Source organism: Hoplias malabaricus, chromosome 13 (assembly GCF_029633855.1).
Source record: "Hoplias malabaricus isolate fHopMal1 chromosome 13, fHopMal1.hap1, whole genome shotgun sequence".
In the NCBI taxonomy this organism is placed as follows: domain Eukaryota; kingdom Metazoa; phylum Chordata; class Actinopteri; order Characiformes; family Erythrinidae; genus Hoplias; species Hoplias malabaricus.
Window position 1 is genome coordinate 6,592,100 of NC_089812.1, and position 22,488 is coordinate 6,614,587.

Below are 22,488 nucleotides of genomic sequence, written 5' to 3' on the forward strand. Positions count from 1 at the left end.
GTATGGGAATGACAAGTTTAAACTGTGAGAAGTTGAGGCCATGACTTAGGAAGGTCATGCAGTGTGTGAGAGCATCATTAAAGAGACGTGGCATGTTCTTCTAGAGGTTTATTCTTGTATATAGGTTTTTCTTTGTACAGTCATAGTGAGAATGATCCATCATGCTCAACCGTTACACCCTCCTCCCTGATAAAGTCATCTGCACCATTTCCAAAAAGTGACCACCCAAGCAGTGTCCAGGACCCTGTGTTTTCAAAAGTAGCTTAGAGAAAGAGGAGTGAAATTAAACACCAGACCAATAAAAATGCACATGAGATCAATACAAAACACTACCTGCTCTCTCCTTACCACAGGCTGCTAGAGAACAAACACACTACGGCCTCAAATTTGTGGACACAGCCAACATTTATCCAAAACTTAACCGTATTAATCCAGAGTTCCAGAAAGCGTCAGATGGATTTTGAACCATTTGAAGAGAGGATTAGATGACACTGAGCTAAAGGAGTATGAGTAAGGTTAGGTAAGAGGATGATTAGATCTCAGACCCTACTCCGACCCATCCTAGATAAGGCTCCGTCACACCACAGAACGCAGCCAATGCTCCACACCTCAATGCTGGAGGGGTTTAAAGGCCTCTAGCCAGCATCATGTGTGGCTGCTCCAGAGCATGGTGGTGTTTCATGTATTTTTCGCAGATTATAATAGTGTGCACACTTAAACGTAGTGACATTCACTAATGACGAGGGGTGTTTAGAAACCTTGGGAGATAGATTGTCATTTACATTTCAAAATATACATTTGCAAAGCAAAGAATCAGGTACTTCAGGATACATCAGTGTCGTCATGTTTGGCCCCACAGAGACCAGTTCACACAAGTGCAATCAGGCTACTGCACTCCAGAGAAGTGAAATGTACACAAACTACACAATCCTGTCAAACCCTGAAATACAACAACTAGTTTGGTCACATTCCTTTTTCTTTTTTTTGAAATAGAGCAGGAGAAAAAACAATGCTATAAGATAAAATTTGAGCTAATTTGGACCTATTTTTCTTGGTCCAATCATCATGAAATGTTCACGTGTTAAGGACGACTAGTCAGTCACAAAACTGATGAAACAGAGAAATATATGCTGACCTCACTCTACCTCCAACACCTACAACTATTTAGCTTCTTTTAGACTTAGAGTCTGCGCTGAGGGACAGTGCAGAGAAGTGTGTGGATTAGATCAGAAGAAACTAATTTAGAAGTAGTTTGGGGCACATTACGCTACATCGCATCTGTAAAAAAAAAAAAAAAAAAGACCAGAAATGCATTTTAGACGGCTACAAACTTTTGGTCCTTGTCAGCTTTCTTGCTCATTCAGGAGTCAGCAGGGCAGGCCACGTCATCTAAAAGCATAGAGCGTCTCATCCTGGAACGTGAGCGAGGATTTACAAGATATTTTCTTATGGAAAATAAATGCAGGGGAAAACTGACATTTCTGCTTCACTTCCTTCAGTGGAATGATGTAGAAATCCAATAAGTGGTCACTCCAGACATATTCAAAACACCAGGAGTAGCCAGCAATACACTTGTGTTCAGACCACACAAGGTGCATGTTAATGCTAGGTATGAACAGGGACTTAAAGACAGATCTGTTCACAGTGGTGGTGATCCAGTAGGAACCAGACATCTAATGCTATTCTAAGCTTTGTTTCCCCTCATTGTATGTTCCCATCATTAACATCCAATATAAAGTTCAGAAGACTTAGTGGAGAGAAAAAAAAAATGTATAAATCCGTGTGGTAGAAATGTGTAAGCCTGGTTCCGCTCACCACCACAGTAAACAAATCTGAGTCAATATTCTTCACAGCGCATTATGACTGTAAAAGTCTTAGAATTATGAGGACATTCTGAATCATGGGGGTACTTCCCCTCTAAACCCAATTGTCTTTAATAGTAGTTTAACGGCCAATCAGTCAGGATTTCTGAAATGATTATGAAAGAGTGGTTTGACAAGCAAACGTGGTATAATTTGTATATTATGTACAGTATATACAGTACTCATGGTGCAAATTCTGACGACCCAACGTGGTGATGTGCAAAAAAGGCAAGCGTAGGACTGTTGTCTAAGGGGCTAAACAAGGTATGGGAGGTGCCTGTCCACAGAAGTGTGTAAAGAAACCATAGAAATTCATTCATTCATTCATTGCTTTGTGCATGCCCTTAATTTAGTGCCTTCTCAGACAAACTACATGTCCTTAGCTGAGGACGATCATCTTCAGACAAAACTAAACGGACCTCTGAAGTTCTGTTGTCATTCAGTAGCAGGTCGTGTCCAAAGAAGGATCTGTGTCTAAGCTCATTTAATCTATGGGAAAACTGAAAATCAATTTTGCTGTTATTTGGGTTCCTAGATCCTGTTTTATTGAGTCATTAAAGTGATGATACCCCCAGCACCTTCACCAAAATACCCAACACTGCTTTGGCAGTTGTAGGCTACAATGAGTAGCTGGTGTTATTATTTAATAATGCAGTGGGGTTCTTAGCATTCTTGTAAGATGTTTGCAGCACTATTCACACTTCCACGAGAAAGCAGCTCAAAACTCAGCGGATCCAGTTACACGCTGCAGGAAAACGTGTTGAAAAACCACCCCTAGACATCAGGAGGTGATTTTTGAGAGTGCTGTTCATTTTCCCCCAAAAAGAAATGAAGCTCAGACCCTGAAATCCTAATATGGGCATGTCGCTAGTTACACAACGACGGACAAATTCAGAGGTCTGTACAACCCCAAGTGTCTGTGTGTTCCCAAAGTGTTGATGGTAGTGAGTGCGAGTGCGAGTACACAAAACTGGCCACTGGTGAGACATACTGCTGTCTGTACACGTGAGCACTCACAATCTCGACATTATTATGTAAAGCATTTCACAAGAAAGGGGGAGGGGGAAAAAAAAAAAAAAAAAGCATCTGGTCTACTCTAACACCAAGTCCTCCTGGAATCCTGTGTTTTTTCCTCCCGTGGTTTCAATGAGTGACTGTTTGTGTCTCACATGACGCGGGTTTGAGCTGTGGTTTAACCATCAATGTCCCAGCTGAAGAGGTGATGCTTAACCAGCATGTCCTGAACACCTTCTTTCAGTGGCTTTTGCTCCTTTTCCTACAGAGAGACAGAGTTGGAGACAGAGAGAATGAAGGTCAATGTTTGTGTGTTGCTTGCCTTGCTTTGCTTGTGTGGGTTGGGACCAATAAATTATTAAATACACAAACATCTGTTGTGGTTTATTAATGCACATTCACATTCATGGCTCTTGTATTAACGCATTATCACTCTGTAGGTGGCACTGTTGCTGATTTTAAGCACTTCAGCCTTGGACCAAATTACAGCCAAGTAGAGGTCAGCAAGTGTGTCAACCTCATTTGTGCTACTGCTTAATTATTAATGCAGTCATAGTGTGTAATAGATAAAGAAAACAATACTGTGACTACGTTTATGTTGTGGGATGTGTTTATGTTGACATCCTCAAACCTCAAGGCAACGGCAATCATTCCAGTTAATCATTGTCTGCAGCTCAGCGACAAAGCCTGTCCAGCCCACAAGCCAAGCTCCCCGGTTCTCATTAGATCACAGTGGAGATTGTAGCCATGGCACATGTACAGTACACTTCGCAAAAGGTCAGCACAGAAAAAGCTTCAGCTCAGGGAGGCGTATTAGCCTTGACATTTAAGGGAGTATTCTCTGGTTTCCCCGGTGAGCAAGCTTTTCCTTTGGAGGCATATGTTACATTCAGGTGGGCGAGGTGTGAGCTGGTCCAAGACAAAGCACACATTCCATAGGCTTTTTCATAAGGGCAATAGAAATGACCACAGAGCAGCGCATAAAAGAAAACCATTCTTTATTCTAATCAAGACGGGTCACTTGAGCTGCAGCTTTTCAGTTGTTTGTTCCTTTTTTTTTTTTTCTTCCCCCACCCCCCTGAGCAAATATTACGTAGCTGAAGTGTAGTGTTTGTTTCCATAGTCAAGTACTTACACAAAGGTGAGCCGACCATTTCCTCCACTAGGGATTACAGCTGTCAGAGGGATTTGTCAAATTTTAACTGTACTCCTGTTTGCTTGACAAATATTAATACTATAAAACCCTGGTGTTCGGCAGAAGTCAGAGATCACCTTCTATCTGGGAACACTATTTTATCTAACAATTGTGATCCAACATACTTTAGTAAGTAACTTACTAAAATAAATTACTTTAGTTGCCGTTTATGGAAACATTACCAAGTGGTCAAACTTTAAACAGCCCCATATTTGCAGTTTAATTGTATATTCAAACATGGAAAAGAGAAAATATTTCATATGAAACTGATTAATATACAGGGGGTCCTTGACTTACGACGTTGATCCGTTCCTACGTCGCGTCGCAAACCAATTTTCAGTGCAAGTCGGAACATACAGTATGTTATTTACGTACAGTATGTTATTTACGTACAGTATGTACGTAAGCACTTATCCTATCCTAACACCTATCCTCCTCGGTCCCGAGCCGCGTAACCGTGTATTCTTCCGCCACACACAACAAACACGAAGTTCACGTTACGACATTTACGACGCAAAACCACTTAAGTCGAAACAAGGCTTTATACAGTAAATAGGAGATGTGTCGTAACCACGAAACATCGTAACTCAGGACTGATGTAACCCGAGGACCACCTGTACTTATTTTTCTAATTATTTTTTCATTTTTGTAATTGTTGTTGTTGTAATGCTTTGGAAATATTGTTCTCATAACAGTCATGCCAATAAAACTACTTTGAATCTTGAAATATGAATTGAAAGAAATATGGATTCTGTTGCAAAACATGATCTTTGGGGATTTGAAGCGCCCTCTGGTGGAAATTTGTAATTGCATGCCAAACTGCAGAACAATACTTAGCACCGCCATTTGTGTTTTGGTCACTTCCTTGAGCAGATTAATTTAAAGACTGTTAGCACAAAAATAAAATTAAAAAATTAAAATTTAAACCCATTTAAAAAATATAAACAGAACGAAATAGTTTAGCTCTTAGCTAAAGCCTTTTTTGGAACGTGTGCCATTAATCATCCATAAACGCCTTTGATTTAGTAGGTGCTTGTATCTAGTTACAACTACTGGACAATCAGTATGTAAGGGTTTAGCAAAGGGGCAGCTGATTAGAAGGTGGGTAAAACTACAGTGGAAAACAGAAAAAGCAAATAAAGCAGAGGGACACACCCCAAGCCACAGCTACTACGACCATGGGTGCCAGGCTAACAGGCTAACAGCTTGCCAGAGTTACCTAGAGATCCCAACTAAAGAGGTGATGTTGCACCAAGACATCCACCACTTCTGATTTCAGAATGGGTGACCTCTGGAACAGCAGACACAGACAGACACACACACACAGTCACACGCAAATGTGCAGTATCCTGCATACAGTGTGTGTTTTTCTGAGCATGTGAAGGACAGAAAGGCAGAGTGTAGGCAGATAAAGGTATGCTTACCTCTTTTTTGGCAGGCAGTTCTGAGTCTTGTGAGAGACTGAAGGCAAACTTGGAGAGAACTCTGAAACAAGACGAAAACAGATGTTAATCTGAAAATTATTTTTTAAAAATGTTAAACATTTATTAAACAGCTACAATTAATTAATACTCAATGCATGTGTTTTTTCTGTGGCCAAAATAATATTTCCAGGCTCTTAATAAACACTAATCTGTATGAAACTACTATGTAAATAGGTCCCCAGTATATTTATTTCAAGTTTTTAAGATTCAATCTAAAACAAATATTATCTGCCTAAATGATAATGGAATAGAATTAATTTTGAGGTCAAAGACATTAATATATTGCTGTATTCACCTGAGCTCACACTTGATCTGGACCCAGCCGGGGCTGCGCAGGAAGGACCAGGGCTGATACCACTTCTCAACTGCGTTTACACTGGAACACAGGACCTCCAACCACAGGTGAAGTACCTGCTCACTGCAGTCAGGAGAAAACAGAAATATTTTAGTACCCAGTGTTACTCTGTTGCACCCTATATTACTCTTCTAATACAAGACTGGAATACTAAAGTTTGTTTGAATGCACAGTCTTACTTCTTATCATGGCCTTAAAGTTAGAGAAGCGACCTTGAGGCCAGAGGGTCACTGGTTCAATTCCCAGGACAGGCAAGAGAAAATAAATTCATGGCTGAAGCTCCCCTGAGCAAGGCACTTAACCCCCAAACTGCTCCCCAAGCCCCCTGCTCCGGATGTGTGTGTGGTCAATGCCCCTAGTGTTTGTGAAGAATTGCTTACTAGTGTGTGTTTGTGTGTTCACTACCACAGATGGGTCAAATGAAGAGAAGCCATTTCCCTAAGAAGATCAATACAGGTGTTGCTTCTTCTAATACTTCCCAGTTTGTGGTAAACTCAGGCTGTGAACTTTGTGTTGTCCCTGTTCTTATACCCATGCAAAAGACCACGGGGAGTTTGTTAATTAGTTAATTAATTCGGTTAGTAGTGCTACATGAGACAAAGTACAGAAAATAGTGCAGGGTTATAAGACTCCAGCGTTTCAGCTGCAGGTTTCTTAGACTGTGATAAACAACCTGAGGGCATCTGTATGCATTTTCACTGTCCTTAAATTATGACAGTACAATACTTCTCGCAGTTGCCTGCCATTACTGATCTCCAAAGGGCTTCTGTTTTAAGGAGAGAAACTCATAACTGTATATTATACACACACACACACCTTTCATTACCTTTTGTCTAACATCAGCTACTACAGAGAAATGGAAAGTGAAATGAGAGGCTTACTTCAGCCCAATACAGATGAGTGAGCGGAACTTGACATCCATCTGAGCGTGTGCAGAGTCGTGGCTCATGTTGACAGACTGCACAGCCTACAGAAGAGAGATAGCGAGAGAGAGAATTTAATGCAGTGAATATCCCTTTCAAGAGGAAATGACAACAAGAAGACACTCACTCTGTACAGAAGCTCCTCAGGAGTCAGCACCTTTCCATCTTCATCTAACCTGGAGAGAAAGATACAGTTAAAGCTATCGTCAGTTTAAATGGACTGGAGTTCCAAGTCACTTGGAATAAAATCTATTCACATTGACTTATGTTGAAAGTTACATTTTTTTAACTTGTCTTTGGACAGCAACAACATACTTGAACTTTGATATTTGAGGTCAGGTCTGTATTTTTCCCCCACTGTGTATCACTGGCTTGTACTATTTCTGAAAGTTTCTCACCTGTATGTTTTACACAGCACCAGTCTTGAATAAACTGAGTTGAAGTCCCTCTCGACCTCTCTGCTGGCTGCCTGCAATCGAATACACCATCAATTATGTACCATTTTTGAGTGTTGTTTTAACAGTTAAAGTTTTCCTTAATATCAGACCAAAATGGATCAGCCCTTCCCAACATGAGGGTAATGAACAAAACTCAATTCATGCCTTGATTTATTCAGCTAGGCCTGAACCACTCTCCTTAAAGCCGACTGGAAGACAAACATCAAGACTCTTCTCTGACATGGCTCTGAGTGTGTGGAATAAATTTCTACTAGCTTTTACCATCCAAACCGTTTAAAGTCCCCTACTGTGCCCTATTGTCCCGTGCTCTCTCTCACTGTCTCAGTGTTTGAACTGTTTCTTATTCTCATTTGTTATTGAACTCAGGTGTGCTTTAAGTTTGTGCTTCTCGCTTTTTATGTCTCAGCATTGACTCCTGTATCTAGCGGTATCTTGCTTCCATGTTATTTGGACTCTAACCTATGTGCACTGGCTAGGATGCATTCTCTGAGGAGATGACAAAGCGTTTTTTTTAAGAGGCTGTGGATAAGCTGTTGCAGAGCATCCCATTATATGTTTTTCTATGGAGATTATACACTGTGTGTGTGTGTATTTACTAATGATAAGAGGTATTGAGACTTTGAACAGTTGTACATGTGCATGAACATTTTATGTAGATATAGCAGTAGAAGAGGGGTGTTACCTCCTCAATAAAGAGCCAGGGGTGACAAGGTCCTCCAAGAATAGAGGGTTTCTTCAGACCATGCTGAAAAATAGCCTTCAGCGCAGGACACAACGTGCCCCGGACTAAGTCTGTTACGGCCTCCGTCACAGTATCATCTCCTGCTAAGGAATACTGAAAAACACACACACACACTCTTATTTATTTATATATATATATATATATAATTTAAGACACTGAGGTCTGTGATTTGTAATGACTACATCCACCAACCTCTTTACTCCTTTCATCCAAGATCTCAACAAATTTAGCAGGAAACCAACCTGCACAAAAATAATACAATTTGTGAGTAAATCATCATCAAAAATATACATCTGTATGTATCTGTATGTATATATATATATATATAGACACACATACACACACACACAATATTTTCAGCAACTCTTACCCCTGAGTCCATTCAGCTCTCCCACCCAGCAGTGCTCGTCCTTCTGTGAGATGATCTAAAAGACAGCACCAAGAAGATTAGGTGGAAAAATGTTTTTAATAAAGTCTGTGCAAAAGTTCCAAGCTGCAACAAACGCAGAGCACATCATGGGCATGGCTCTGACAAATATTAGTTCACATCTGAGATTTTAAGATTAAATATACAAGCCTGAATCTTAAAACCACCTAAAAATGCGCCCACTAAAAAAGAGACAACAACACCGTCATGTGAGAAAGAGATTGATAGTCTCTCCTTTAAAATAAGGAATACATCTAAAAAAAGCAAAAAAAAAAAAAAAAAAAAAAGAGCAATCACACACACACACATAGATATAACAGATTTGAAATTCTAGTCATGTTTAGTACCTTCTCAATGAAGATCAGACTGTTCTGAGGTCACACATTCACTCTCTGTGTACTTACCGTGATGATATCATTTTTCCGAAAGCCCAGTTCGTCGTCATCGTGGCGCTCAAAATCCAGCAGAGCTTTGGCTCGTCTCCTTCGGTTCCGGGACACGACTAGGAAGTTCTCATGATCCCTCTGATGACTCTCCATGGAGTAGTCCGGCGTCAAGTCCTGGACATGATTAAAAATGGATTAAGATTATTGAAAAGTGTAATTTACTCTGAAGACCATAAATGAAGACATGGGACATGTTATTGTTATCTTAATAAACAACAGCAAAATACAATGGTACACAGACACTTCTTCAACACTATAATTGGTCTAACTCCATGCATTTTTTTTTTTAGAGTCTGTAAACAATAACAGCTAGTGACACAGTACCGAGAAGTTGACCGGTAGCTAACCTCTGGAGTGAGGTTGTCTCTTTATATTTGAGATCATTAACAGCATTCCCTTTTCTCATAGAGGAAGAACAGCTTTAAGCTGGTGTCTGGGCGTGATATCGACTAGAGTAGTGTTGTCCCTCTCTGGTTTAGATACTTTTTTGATTTGCATTAGCACGAATAAATTAATTATTATCTCGTTTATATCTTTTATCAGAGCCTTATTTCAAATATGACACTTTTGTTGCTGCTCTTTTCCAGAGAATATTTGCAAACCTCATGAAAAGAAAACTGAGAGATGCACATTGTGAAAGTGTCTCAATTGTTGTATTCATGCCATTCTTTCTCTATCAAGTCCTCGGGGATGTAATATGAGAGGAAAGACTGACAGTGTGTGTGCGTGAGTGACAGTAATGATGTGTGTGTGGGTGCAGCTCTGACAGCTGCTCTGACAGTTTGAGTAAATTAGAAAACCTACACCTACAATTGTGGGGCTGAAGCGAGATGACAGAGCTGTATTTAAAGGAAGGGAGAAAAGATCCACTGACTCATCCCCAGTGCCACGCCGTTACATCAGCTTCAGCGCTGAGTCACGAAGGTGAAGCTTTCACCGATTCACTGATCCGAGTGCGCTGCTGAACATGCAACTCACATACGGACGTCCAGGAGGAAAAATGTTAACTTTCTACAACAACATGACGACTGTAACAAAGGCAGGTGTAACTTTATGTTTCTGAACTTTCTTCCATCGTCACTGAAGTCTGTTATATACTTGTACAATGTTTTGAAGCGTTACAGGATACACAAAGCTTGAAGAGGAAAATGATTCATACAATTAACACTAACATCACTGCAGATACTTATATGATTAATACTTAATTCTGGATTTAAATATATCATTTTTATTTATCTGGATATAATTTTTACTGAATTTTTTCTGGATATTGTATGATAAATTCTGGTAAATCTGGCAAATGATTCCAGGTAGGCTCTGGACCCACCGCGACCATGAACTGGATAAGGGTTACAGATAATGAATTAATGAATGAATGAATTTTGCTATAATTGCAATCTGTAAACATGAAGAAAAACAAAAATCGAATATCAAATGTTCCCTGAGTGCTATGAACCACTTTATGCTACACAGTGTGTGTGTGTGTGTGTGTGTGTATAAAGTATGTTCATTAAAAATGATCTGATCCATCCAGGCCACTCTGCTGTTTCATAAGGTGATGCAGAATCACCGGAGAAAAACGTTAGTGTGGACGAGGAGCCTAATATAAGTTTGAGAGACTGACCATGCTGCAATGCCGAGGGTCAAGGCAGTGGAAATGTTCCGCAGTGCGGGCGATAGCTTCTCGCAGCGCTGCCACAAGCTCTGTCTGTTTGATGTTTTTGGCCTTCAGCGCCTCAGCCTCATCTTCCCCGAACAACAGCAGGCTCAGGGTGGACTTCCTACGGAGACTCTGTCTGCGGACCACCTGCACAGTAAGTAACACAGCCTCTCTCTGTATTAGCAAAACATGCACAAGGCCATCACATTTCAGAGGGAACGAATTTAAAATGAGGACTGACTGTAAAGACACAGCATTGAGTTTAAGGTAGTATAGCTGCCACATCGAAGGTAATGTAGCTCATTAATACAGGTTTGTGTACTGTGTGATGCCCTGTGTTCTGGTCTTACCTTGTTGAGGTTGGTGCTGAGTGAGTGGGAGTTGTTGGAGTTGAGCTGGGCCTGTTCTGCCAGGATGTAAGCCAGGTGTTTGTGTCTGTAAGCATCCAGTGAATCCTGAGTGAGTGAGCCAGCCAGCCTCACTGCTTCACCCAGCACCGCTGCCCCATCCTCCAGCTGACTGGGCAGGTCAGAGAGGGTGTTGAAGATGGACGCTGAGTTCTCAGAAGACACCAGCTCCTCCTCCTGTCAGAGAGGAATTTTTAGTCTTTCAGTTTCAGCTTTTGCTAATGTTATATGTGGTGTAATGTAATGTGCAAACATCTGTCACTGTACAATGGAATGTGTCATCTGCATTTAACCCATCTGTGGCAGTAAACACACCCACTAGGGGTTGTGAACACACCCAGAGTGGGGGTCAGGGCAGCCATCCCCGGCACCCGGGGAGCAGCTGTGTGTTCAGTGCCTTGCTCAAGGGCACTTCAGCCATGGATGTTCCCACTGGTGCCAAGCCCAGTCCTCTAACCATTAGGCAACTGCTGCCCCGTTATATATTTGATAAGAAACAGTTAGCCAAATTCCTACCAGATTTCAACAGCACAGAAAGTAACATCAAACAATGCTATATTTAATATAAAATTTGAATTTGCTTTTCACTCCATGTCAAAGCACAAAGAAGCTTGATGAAAATAAAATGTACAGAACTCTGGCACCAAAATCTAAGAAAGAAAGAAAGAAAAGAAAGAAAGAAAGAAAGAGAGAAAGAAAGAAAGAAAAAGAGAAAGAGAAAGAAAGAAAGAAAGAAAGAAAGAAAGAAAGATGCAAAGAAAGAAAGAAAGGTTCTTTATACATCAAAATAAAACCAATCCCATAACAGACACACACAGACCATGTTTAAACACGTTAGATGGCTTCTGATGATCTTGTAAAGGAGAGGATTAATAACAAATATAACAGGCTTTTAGTGCCGACTTTAAAGGTTATCAGCAACAAGGAAATGAGTGAATTCACCTGAGAGTTCGGATTATTTGAAGAGTGTGAAGCACAAAATGAAATCAATAAGTTGACTTAAATCCCAAGTATAATACAAACACTGTTCCAGGGGAGGGGAGGAACTCCTCCAGGGAAAGAAAGCATTTTCAAAAGACTGAGGTATTCGTCTCGGTTTTAGATGAAAGCAGTGCAGATTTAATCAAAAAAGTTTTGTGCTTTAGTTTCAAGCTAATGACGACTTCTGTTATTTAAAGCCAATTCAAAGCTCTGAAGGCCTGTAGAAACCACCAGACTATAGCATGTGTGTTTCTCTGTGGCCTTGGCAGATAAAGACACACTGTTTTAATTTCCAAAGGCACTGCCCAGGGGTTCCTTTAGAGGAAGATTACAGAAGGCCATCTGCATAGTCTCTTCATCACTGTTCTACTTAACAAACATAATGGCCCACATTTACAGTAGCATCATTTAAAAAAAAGTGTTTATAGGAGAGGTGTAAGTACTATTTCTCTATTTGGAAAATTACTTTATGTAAATTATGTTTTCACTTGAAGAAAAACCATTATAATGTCCATCAAACTTGGTTTTGTCTTTTAAAAATATAAAGAAGAGTCTCTCAACTAGTGGCAATATGACTGGAATAACTAATTCAATCATATTATTATGTTAATATTTTAATGATGATGAAATGTGACAGTCTAATCCTAAAGAAGATTTAAAAATCAATCCACAGTGTGGTAGCTATATACAATTTTGACTTCTTCTGTGCTGCAAAAGATCCATACGGGGTTGTAAAAGTCATAGCACACTATAGTTAAACCCATGCTTCAAATGAAGACCCCAAGTTGAGCGAAAACCCACCTTGATTTTGAGCATTCCCAATGTGACCTGGAAAAGCATGATGGACCCGTCATAGAAGAGCATGTCCCAGATTCTCAGGAGGATTCGGATATCCACCACGCTGGCAAAGGAGGTGAGGAACCAGTGTAGAGTGATCAGAGACAACTCTGTAGAGAGGGAACACACTGCATTGAGCCCTTCAACAAATCTGCATTAGGTTCAAGTCTGTATTCTGACCTTGAACACTAGAGTTAAATGGAAATCAGGGGTCTTCTAAAGTGTGGTCATCAATAAGGAAAGGCTCTATTGTAGATATGTAACATTTCTATGAGCACTGGACGTCAGGCACATGAGCATTAGTGAAGTCTGCTCTAGATCGCAAACATAAGTCCAGCTCATCCTCCTAAAGTTATTGGATGAAGCTCCACTTCTCCACAGCCCAATGCCATGAGGTTTCATAGCCCTCGAGCCGAAAGCATCAGGCATTAGTGTGGCCTTAAACTCAGGTGTAGCTGCTCCATAGCTCCCCATTGTATTGGATATTGGTTATGCTTTTCTTATGTTTATTTGAAAATTGCTTCACATTATCACAGGTGTACATTCATTGTCTGTAACCGCTTATCCAGTTCAGGGTTGCAGTGGGTCCGGAGCCTACCCGGAATCCCTGGGTGCAAGAGGTGTACATTGATAAGAATAATTAATAAAACATCAGCACTATATAATATTGAGGAATGTAAAGTACCTAAAATCCACCTTTGATTTGATTTAAAATTTGCTTTAAAAAGAGGAACTATTTACAGCAGAAACAAGGGAAAGCTTACATTCTACACCCACACAATTGCGTAATAATACCTTGTACATTATGCCTTTAAACAATCTTCAAGGCAGCACAAAATCTGTTCTTATGTTTAATAAACTCAAGCTGTTCCATTATATAAATATCACTTGTAATATCCATCCAGTAATTCTCAGTAGGTGGCTCTAATTAAAACCATCTTCAATGAATTGCCTTTTTATTAGCAACTAAACGTAGAAGAGCCATTTTTTTCTGTCCCTGCTAGTCGGGTAGGCTTTTCTACAGATTTTATGTGGTTTCATCCTGCTTCTCTAGCGTCCATCTCACCGATGTCGTGCTCCTGCAGCAGTCGATCGAGGCGAGGCAGATACTGGACTATAAGCTGCCGAAGAACACGCTGATCTGTCTGCACTCCCAGGAGAGTGGAGGAGAAATAAGATGGAGGCAGCAGGTCCTCAATCAAAGCACACATCATCCACAGAGCATCCTCTTCCTCCAGAAACAGCAGCAAGCACGACACCACCTACATGCAGAAATACACAGTGAAAATAGCATGGCATTACACTAATGGTTTACCGTAATACTTTTCCCATATGTGGTTCATCGGCTGTTTGGTTATTATGCTTCAGATACAAAACGTGTCTTCTTACCCTGGGGGTCTTGTACCAATAAAAGACTTGTAGCATATGGAAGAGAGACAGAGTTTCTCACCATGCCAGTGCCCTGGCAGTAGCCGATGTCGGGGTACAGCCAAGCCAACCCTCTGAGCACCCTCCTGAGCCTGGGGACTCCAACGCTCATCACAGTGCTGAAACACGCGTTAGTGGGCATCGTCCGCAAAAGATCCTTCTCTATCTTCAGGAGAGGGGGAGATTGTAAGAACTATGTTATTACTACCTTCTTAACTACTGCACCAAGGGAACACATCAAATGTGATCTACTTGCTGTGTATTTTTTTTTTAATCGCTTCCTCTTTTAAGTGGTTAAATTATCCCCAAAGTTTAGTCACACACTGTTTAACGTGTAAAGTGTGTTTCTGATCATGTGTTTGCTTATTTTAATTGGTAACAAGTAAAATGAAAACCTGCAAAATGTGGTATATTATGAACAATAGAGCAGATTAATGTCAGTTACAGACACACATTAATATCTAAAAATGGCTGCAAAAAGATCAGATGTGTGTGCATTATGAATCCTTACTGTGATTCCTGAATCTGAGGTGTTACCTGTTATCAGAGGTGCATCTGTGTGTGTTTGTGTGTCTCTCTCTCTCAGACATGGGCAGTACCTGTTTAGCAGCTGTGGTGTCATCATTTGAGCTGTTTTTGATGATTTCTCTGTATGAAATCTCTGAAGTTCTCTTCTTCTGCAGAGCCCCTGACAGACGCATCCATAACTAACAGATGGAGTTAAATGGGGAAAGAAAAGAGAGAAGGGAAAAGAAAAAACCCCACAACATCATCAGATAAAAGACCATCAGCTTTTGTTCCCGCGATCACAGACACACACAGGGCTCAAATGTATTCGCCTCAGAAGCTCTAAAAATATCCCATGCTGGGAACACAGCACACACAGCAAGACTAAGCCATCTCCAAGCATCTGTCAAGCAGGAAATCGGTTTCCATAGAGAAATTACATCAGCATATGACATGCAACAGGCTGACGGACCATAATAATCAAAACAGACACCAACAAACATGGCACCATCCCCCTCAGATCCCAGATCGCATATTCAACACAAGCAAAAACAGCTGTACAACAGATGAGTCCTGGTTACCCTGTTTAAAAGGGAATATGTTTACATAATTAATTCATTAAGATGGAAGAAAAAAAATGTATTCAGAGGTGCCTGCTGTGAAATGCTCTGTTCTTGACAAACTCCACAAGTCAGAATTATTGTATTGATGTTATATGAGGCATTTGAAAAAGAAAAAAGGTAGTTATTAGGACCTAGAAGTCATTTTGTCTTCGTTATGACACTTTCTCAACCTAAAGTGTGTTGATGTGTCACATCTGATCTTTTTAAATGACATTTGAGACTTGTTAACTTTCCTTAACACAACACCTCTGGAGCTCAAGATGCTTGGAAGAGTACTACAACCGCCCCGTCAACAGGCAGCGGCACTGGCAAGTACTACCCACCCAGAGAGCAAGGCCACGCTCTTTGAGGCATCACTAGGGATCAAACTAGCAAATGTCCCAAGATCGGGCCAATGCTGCACCACTGTAGAGGCCACTAAATTTATTTATTTTCAGCATGGATGACCCCAAGTGGGAGATCCAGTTGACAGAACATAGACTGCTTCATTTGTGGCATATTCTTCATCTGATCTGGGATGTATTAAAAGGGGGGAAAAGCATAAAAAATATAATATGTTTAAAAATATAAATTAGCTACATTCAGTGGGTGACTGCTCCTTATGAACAGAACATCTCTCACCTGTGGTCTCATGCTGTGGGGGATCCCTCCGAGTACGAGTGTCCGGAGCCGTTCAGAGCGAGGCAAGTTTGGAGAGATTTTGTCCCACGTGAGGTCGCCCACTGTGTGGTTGTGGGTGAACTCAAGGTGGGCCTGCCAGCGTAGCCTCTGCTGTGGGTCTTCCCTCTGAGGAGCGCCATCCCCTCGGAGCCACTCATGAGATTCTACACCATCTGATGCAGAAAGAGATTAAAAATGGACTGTTAAGTGTGCTATGGCCTTCGAGGCCATGGTCCTCCTGTTTAAGAGACTTTGAACCTCAGCAAGTCTTCCTGGTGGCCGACTGGAGCAAAGGTCATGTACATATGTTTGTCCTCAAGGCACAGTAAGAGAAACAGCCTGTTTATTCTGAGGTTATGAAAAGAGACTGAAAAATAGTCATTAACGTTAGTAAAATTCTTCAAGCCTACCTTCACTGTCGATCCTGAAGCCAAATTCATCGTACTGAAGTTCCGTATCCACGTTTTGGTCTTTCTGTAATTGTCAATGTGTAAACAATATATTAATAAGAATAATATAAATATAAAAATAACACATAGCTTTATTAATATTGCACTTTTCTCAGAATCAAAGTTTCCTTACAATTAAACACAAGTAATGCAAGAGTTAAAATACCTGGTAATATTTGGCCAAAATTTCCTGGGGCCACATACTGGGAGTGAGAGCCGAGAAAGGGCCCCCAGGGGCCGGAGTGTAGCTACCTGAAAAACAGAAATAAAAACGAAAACATAATCAGATGAGTATTATTTTTAATACTTAAGGTTTCAATGTTAGTTTGGACACTGGTTTCAAAACAAAGTAATGCCATCTCTCTACTGTGATTTTTAAAGAACTCTGATATGCAGTACGTACTCTCATTTATAAAATAATCTTATAATATATGAAGTAACATAACAGACAATATTTTTAATATATGCAAGAAGGGCATGCTATATGCAGTGGGTATTTAATCATTAAAGTATGACATGGTTCTTCTGCACTTTAATGAAATCTACAGTTAGTGTGTTGTCTATATTGTCCAGCACTATAGGTTCAGAAGAACTGCAAAGGGCTGAGACTAGCAAGAGTGAGTAAAAAAGGTGAAACAAGGACAAAGAATAATGCTTAAACCAAGCAGAGTCAAGACTTTCAACGAAGAAGTACATTTAAAGTAGACAAGTTTGGGAAGGACTTACCAGACATGCTGGCAGGAGCTGCAGAGTGTTGACGGTGTGGACAGAAGAGCCGGACTGAGGAGGAAGAGAGAAAAATCAGAGTCAAAAGGATTTCCCCTGACCCACATTACAGACAGGAGAAACCTAAACTGGTTCATCAATAGCACATGAACAAACACGACTCTCTGACTCATGACCAGGAGCAATCTTTACAAACACAACTTTCATAAATAATACTAATATATTTGTGAATCATTGTGGAAATAATATCTTCATACTGCCTTTAACAAACTGTTAATCACAAACATTCATCCAAAATGAACACGTTCTCTGTATTATTCATTAATAAAAGTAGCAATGAACACTTATATATTGATCCCCTTGTCCCACTAGAAGGCGACATCATTCATATCAGGGCCACTTCTGATGTCATTTGTGAGTGTGTACAATGTGGAGACCTCAGACAATGATCCAGGAAGTAATAAGGTTCAATTATGTTATTGTTACCACACGTCATATCTCATTTACATAACTTACAGAAAACCTCAGCTTGATTTGTTGCTTGATGCCTTCTGGAACATCACAACTATAAAACCCCCTGCTCTCACAGGAAAGAACTGGTTTGCTGTCACTCTCTTACAGAAGATTTTTATTTTTTCAACAAACTGAGTATAATTATAATTGTTTAAATGAATCGCAATGTGCACTTCAATCCTCCCAAGACATTTTAGTGGAATGATGTTCCTCTACTTCACAAAAACAGTTAGCAAACATTAGAGTGATTATATTACAGGGGTACTGCTGTTCTAGAGCTAAACTCGTGACAAACCCACTGGGCTAAATGATAGATGATGACACAAAACCCTCATTTACTAAAGAGAAAATGTGTTAAGAATAAAATATGGACACTTTATTCTTTATATATCTGCAGGCATTCTTTCTCTTCACTTTTCAACAATTGTCTATTCATAGTTAATTTTATTCATACACGCAATCAAACACACACAGACACACGAGATTACTTTGCCAATTCCTTAGCCATTGCTTCCTCATACAAATAAAATAATGCTTTGAGAAAAGGTTTTAAACCTAAAATGTATTATTTTAAAAGCTTTAATGCTAGAGATTTAAACACAAGACACTGTGGAGTAAAATATTTCCAAATATTAATATTAATATATTACATTTGACCACTACCTCTCCAGTATAAACATCAAAATTCAGGAGACAACTTTACGTAAAACAGTACAACAGTGGTTCAGGACAGTAAAAATAATCTAATACTCACATTGTAAACACCACAGCCCCCGGTTCCTATCACCACCAGTGTAAAGAAATCCACCGAAAGAAATCAATATGTTTCTCTACAATTAACCACTTCAAATCAGTCCTCTCTGATTAGCCCTGTGTTAACATCACATCTGAAATCTGACAAACTCCGTAAAAACACTGGAATTTCCCTCCCTGCTTCCTCCTGCACTCTCAGCTCCTGTTTTATCTAATCATGTAGAAGTGTTTTTACAAGCACGGTTTAAAATCTGAGAAGTGGAAACCACCAGATGTTGTGTTGGCTCCTCCATCTCAGTGTAATGGCAGAAAATAGAAGGAGAGAGAGAGAGAGAGAGAGAGAGAGAGAGAGAGAGAGAGAGAGAGAGGCCTAAACGAGTCTAACTCACTGATTACAGGAAAACTACTGAGCCGTATAACCACAAATAAGGACCAGAAGTGGTTCCGTTAGAGATTTAGAAAGATTGGGAAGAAATGCCATGCAGTGGTGAGCTGCAGCAGTAACAGTAACAGTAATAGCTAATGTTGCTAATAATGAACGAAAATCACAGATTAGCACCATTTAAATAACATCACAGTAACGTAACACACTCCACTTGTTGTTATCCAGGTTTTACACACAGAAATACACTTCTGGGTAGACTTTGGACTAGAAGATAGAGAATTTCTGAGAAGATCTGAGGGCATTCAGCTGTGAGACCATTGGTGAGGTCATGAACTGATGTTGGAGGATTACTTCTAGATCATAAAACACGACTCTAACTCATCCTAAAAGGTACTGATTGGATGGACCTCCAACACAGAGGAAATTCCCGCTGTAAACCAGGGGAGATTCAGAACCCTCTAGCTAGCATTTGGCATTGGTCACTGTGACTTCTGAAATGCTCCAGAGCCAGCCATTTCAGTTCATTCTTTACTTTGGAAATTATCCACCCTGTGTGTGGACCTTTATGGACATTCAGCTCGAGTCGTAGGGCTGGGCAATTAATCTGAAATTAATCAAAATGCACAATCAGAACTTCTGATGTAGTCTTTAGTGAAGACAAACCTGAACATAAAGACAAATGTAAACACTGACAAAAACAGTATAAGCCTTGTCAGTGAACTATGAGGGAAGTGAGAGGGGGGAAAAGGAGAAAGGGGGATAAATATATATATATATATATATATCACTCATTAATAAATCAGTAATCGAGGTAAAATGTTAAATTAATCATGATATTGATTTGCAGTCATATCGCCCAGCACTACCAAGCCATACAACTTGCATCATGCCAAGTAGTGGGTTATACATTTCCAATACCAAAATTAATCAGCCCTTTCCTTGGCTGATTAAGTAAGTTTGGTGAGAGCACTGGGTCAATGTGATATTTCTATGTACTTTAGTCTATTAAAAAAAAATCAATACCCACCCACTGTGAGTCAGAGGCAGAGACAGGGTCCGTGATTCATTCAATGAGCAAAGATGCATGGCTAAATTAGTGACAGCATAAAAGAGGAAGGGGAAAGGGGACCACTGTAAATGACTCACCATGTGTTGTGCCTAGATTAGCACAACGGGGAAGGAAGAAAATGGAGGAAATGGGGATTTACCCTTTGATGTGGCTCTGCTTATTACCCCCTAATCATACAAAACCCATACATATACAGACTGAGCAGTGAACAGCTGAGGTGCACTGCCATTAAAGCAGCCATGTCAGCATAGAATGGAAAACCAAACAAAGGTGGCATGCCTTCCTAGCTCAAATCACTCAGAACCCTCTATCAGGGTGTGAACTTATTTTAGAGCCTGTGTGTGACATTAATATCTAAAACATGCATCACACTGTCCAAAAACAACAGACAGCTTTGATTGTTGAGGGTTTCAGGCTTTACAGTGAGACCTGTAGCAGTAGGGCACTGTACATAAGCAGAGATTTTGTTTTACTCTTGACTCAGTATTGACAATTCATTCTGCTGTAACAACCAAATCTTACCTAGTGCAGATTTAACAAGGTTTATATTCTGCAAAATGGATGCATCACCCTTTAACCATCATAAAAATAAAGCCACAGGATGTCTGTAGGTTCACTAGTGGTTTGGTTTGGACTCAGAAGTCCAAATCAGGTTTCTCCACAATGAGAGATTCATATTAAACCTTTCTGAATTACTTCGTTTACACTTCATCCATTAAACTGTAGGCTTTTTGGATGGAATTCACATCAAGTAGAAAAGCAAGAAGTGTTACGCACCTGTTTGAATAACCACGCTCATCCCTAGTAAACAATGAGGTAGATGTCTTTTTAATAGAATAATTTCTTAATTAATGGGTGTAAAGTAGATCATATATGTTCTAAGGCTCCAGCAGGATCTTCAGGCCTGCCCTGTGTTCTCAGTGAGAAGGGTGTGAACCACCAAAGACAAACACTGCCCAACCTCACCTGCTGTATGTAAAGTAGTGGAGTAATAAATGTGCCACCAGTTCCAACCCATACGGACACACAAATCTCGCCAACCGACTAAGCTATAAGTTCAAGATGTCTTAAAACTTAAACCATTTAGGTAAGACTCACAGCTATTCAAAAGCCCAGAGGAAAATTGTTTAAATCAAAGCACATCCAAGAGCAGGAAAAGATAATAAAATTATTTCACTAGGACTGAGCCAATGTTGAATAATCTCAAATGAAATTACCATTACCTAGAAAATTGTTTGAAGAATATATATTTCACACGTGTATATGTGTGAAATTATACAGTATTTTGATGCACGTAGGTACACACGCATTCAATTGTATGTAACCTTACATGCTCCAGAATGGAACTGTTGCAGCATTTAAGGTGGTTTAAGGTGGAATGATAATTTCGAATACGAAGACAACGTCTGGAAAAGGAGTGAACGAATGAACAAACGTCTGAAAAAAAACAAGAAGAACACGCGAAATGTTCTGCAAACTCAGAAGAAGCAATAAAAGGAAGGAAAGTGTTAAAGAAGAAGCTTGACGTTAGTGTAGCGCTGAGGCTAGCAAACATCCTTCGGAAAAAAACATCCTCTTACCTTTTATACCATGTTTATCTCAGTTGTCAGCAGCTCTGCCGTTTTATACAGTTATGTATATATTTTATATGAAGGCTAAAGCTTTAAATATATGTTTAAATTAAATTAATATACGGTTGAATATGAGCCCGTTAGCTTTTTTACCCTCGCAGTGACTGTGTTTGCGTCACGCACCTGTTCGTTCCGCGCGTCTCAGGTCTACATCCCTCCGCGCGTAGAAGTAGTGCGTGGACTATGGATTAAATGAAACGCAGAGTATAATTGCGATTTTAAAACATTTATCTAATAAACAGGTTCCAAATAGCTTGGGCCCCGATAACAAAAACAGTGCTGCGTTATGTGGATTCGCTTAAAAGGAGCTGCTTTTGTTGTCCGTATCGCTCCGCCGCATCATGACGTAAGTTCTGCCTGTTTGATGATGTGTTCATTCATCTCCACACAACTGCTGGGTTACTAGTGTTGATTCACCCGAATCTAATTGGGTTTAGTACATCATGTTAGGTCTAAACCTTCAGAACACACAGTACTGTTGTACTACAAGTGTTATCCCTTATATACAAAAAAAAATGTAAAAATATATATCTACACAGATCAGCAATAACATTAAAAAGTTTATATATTCACTGGCCATTTTATCATCTTGACCACACATAGGTACAATTACAGACTGTAGCCCAGCTGTTGCTCTGCTTAATTTTCCCCTTTCCCCCCGTTCTTCAATCCTCAGGACCAGTGGCGCCGACAGCCTTGTATAATGAGAGTCTACATTTTATGGGTTTGTGCAGGCATTCATTCATTCATTATCTGTAAGCGCTTATCAGTTCAGGGTCGTGGTGGGTCCAGAGCCTACCTGGAGTCGTTGGGCGCAAGGCGGTAATACACCCTGGAGGCGGCGCCAGTCCTTCACAGGGCAACACAAACACACACACACACATTCACTCACACCTATGGACACTTTTGATTCTCCAATCCACCTACCAACGTGTGTTTTTGGACTGGGGGAG

The 22,488-nt window shown here is 40.2% G+C and overlaps 1 protein-coding gene across 3 annotated transcripts; it reads right to left on the minus strand.

The window, feature by feature from the left end:
• Window positions 1–96: 96 nt before the first annotated feature.
• On the minus strand, window positions 97–21,806 carry sgsm3 (small G protein signaling modulator 3). Of its 3 annotated transcripts, none has more exons than XM_066642249.1 (21): window positions 21,659–21,806; window positions 17,185–17,238; window positions 16,625–16,710; window positions 16,420–16,483; window positions 15,971–16,182; window positions 14,819–14,926; window positions 14,242–14,385; window positions 13,858–14,053; window positions 12,756–12,901; window positions 10,917–11,150; window positions 10,531–10,713; window positions 8,865–9,020; window positions 8,404–8,458; window positions 8,226–8,275; window positions 7,974–8,126; window positions 7,232–7,302; window positions 6,961–7,009; window positions 6,792–6,877; window positions 5,851–5,973; window positions 5,496–5,556; window positions 97–3,138 (listed from the first exon to the last, which is right to left on the minus strand). In XM_066642249.1, the coding sequence occupies exons 2-21, from the start codon at window positions 17,189–17,191 to the stop codon at window positions 3,055–3,057; spliced, it is 2,268 nt and encodes a 755-aa protein (XP_066498346.1). In that variant the 5' UTR covers window positions 17,192–17,238; window positions 21,659–21,806; the 3' UTR covers window positions 97–3,054. The 3 variants fall into 3 exon arrangements, with proteins under 3 accessions (XP_066498346.1, XP_066498344.1, XP_066498347.1); XM_066642247.1 differs by lacking the exon at window positions 21,659–21,806 and adding an exon at window positions 21,485–21,620; XM_066642250.1 differs by lacking the exon at window positions 21,659–21,806 and adding an exon at window positions 18,452–18,570.
• Window positions 21,807–22,488: the final 682 nt, after the last annotated feature.

Excerpts from the sequence above, each read along its gene's own strand:
- sgsm3 (XM_066642249.1), bottom strand. Across the intron at positions 14,386-14,818 it reads ACACCACAGCTGCTAAACAG|ATAGAGAAGGATCTTTTGCG; the intron begins GTACTGCCCATG and ends CCTCTCCTGAAG. Across the intron at positions 6,878-6,960 it reads CTGAGGAGCTTCTGTACAGA|GCTGTGCAGTCTGTCAACAT; the intron begins GTGAGTGTCTTC and ends TCTCTTCTGTAG.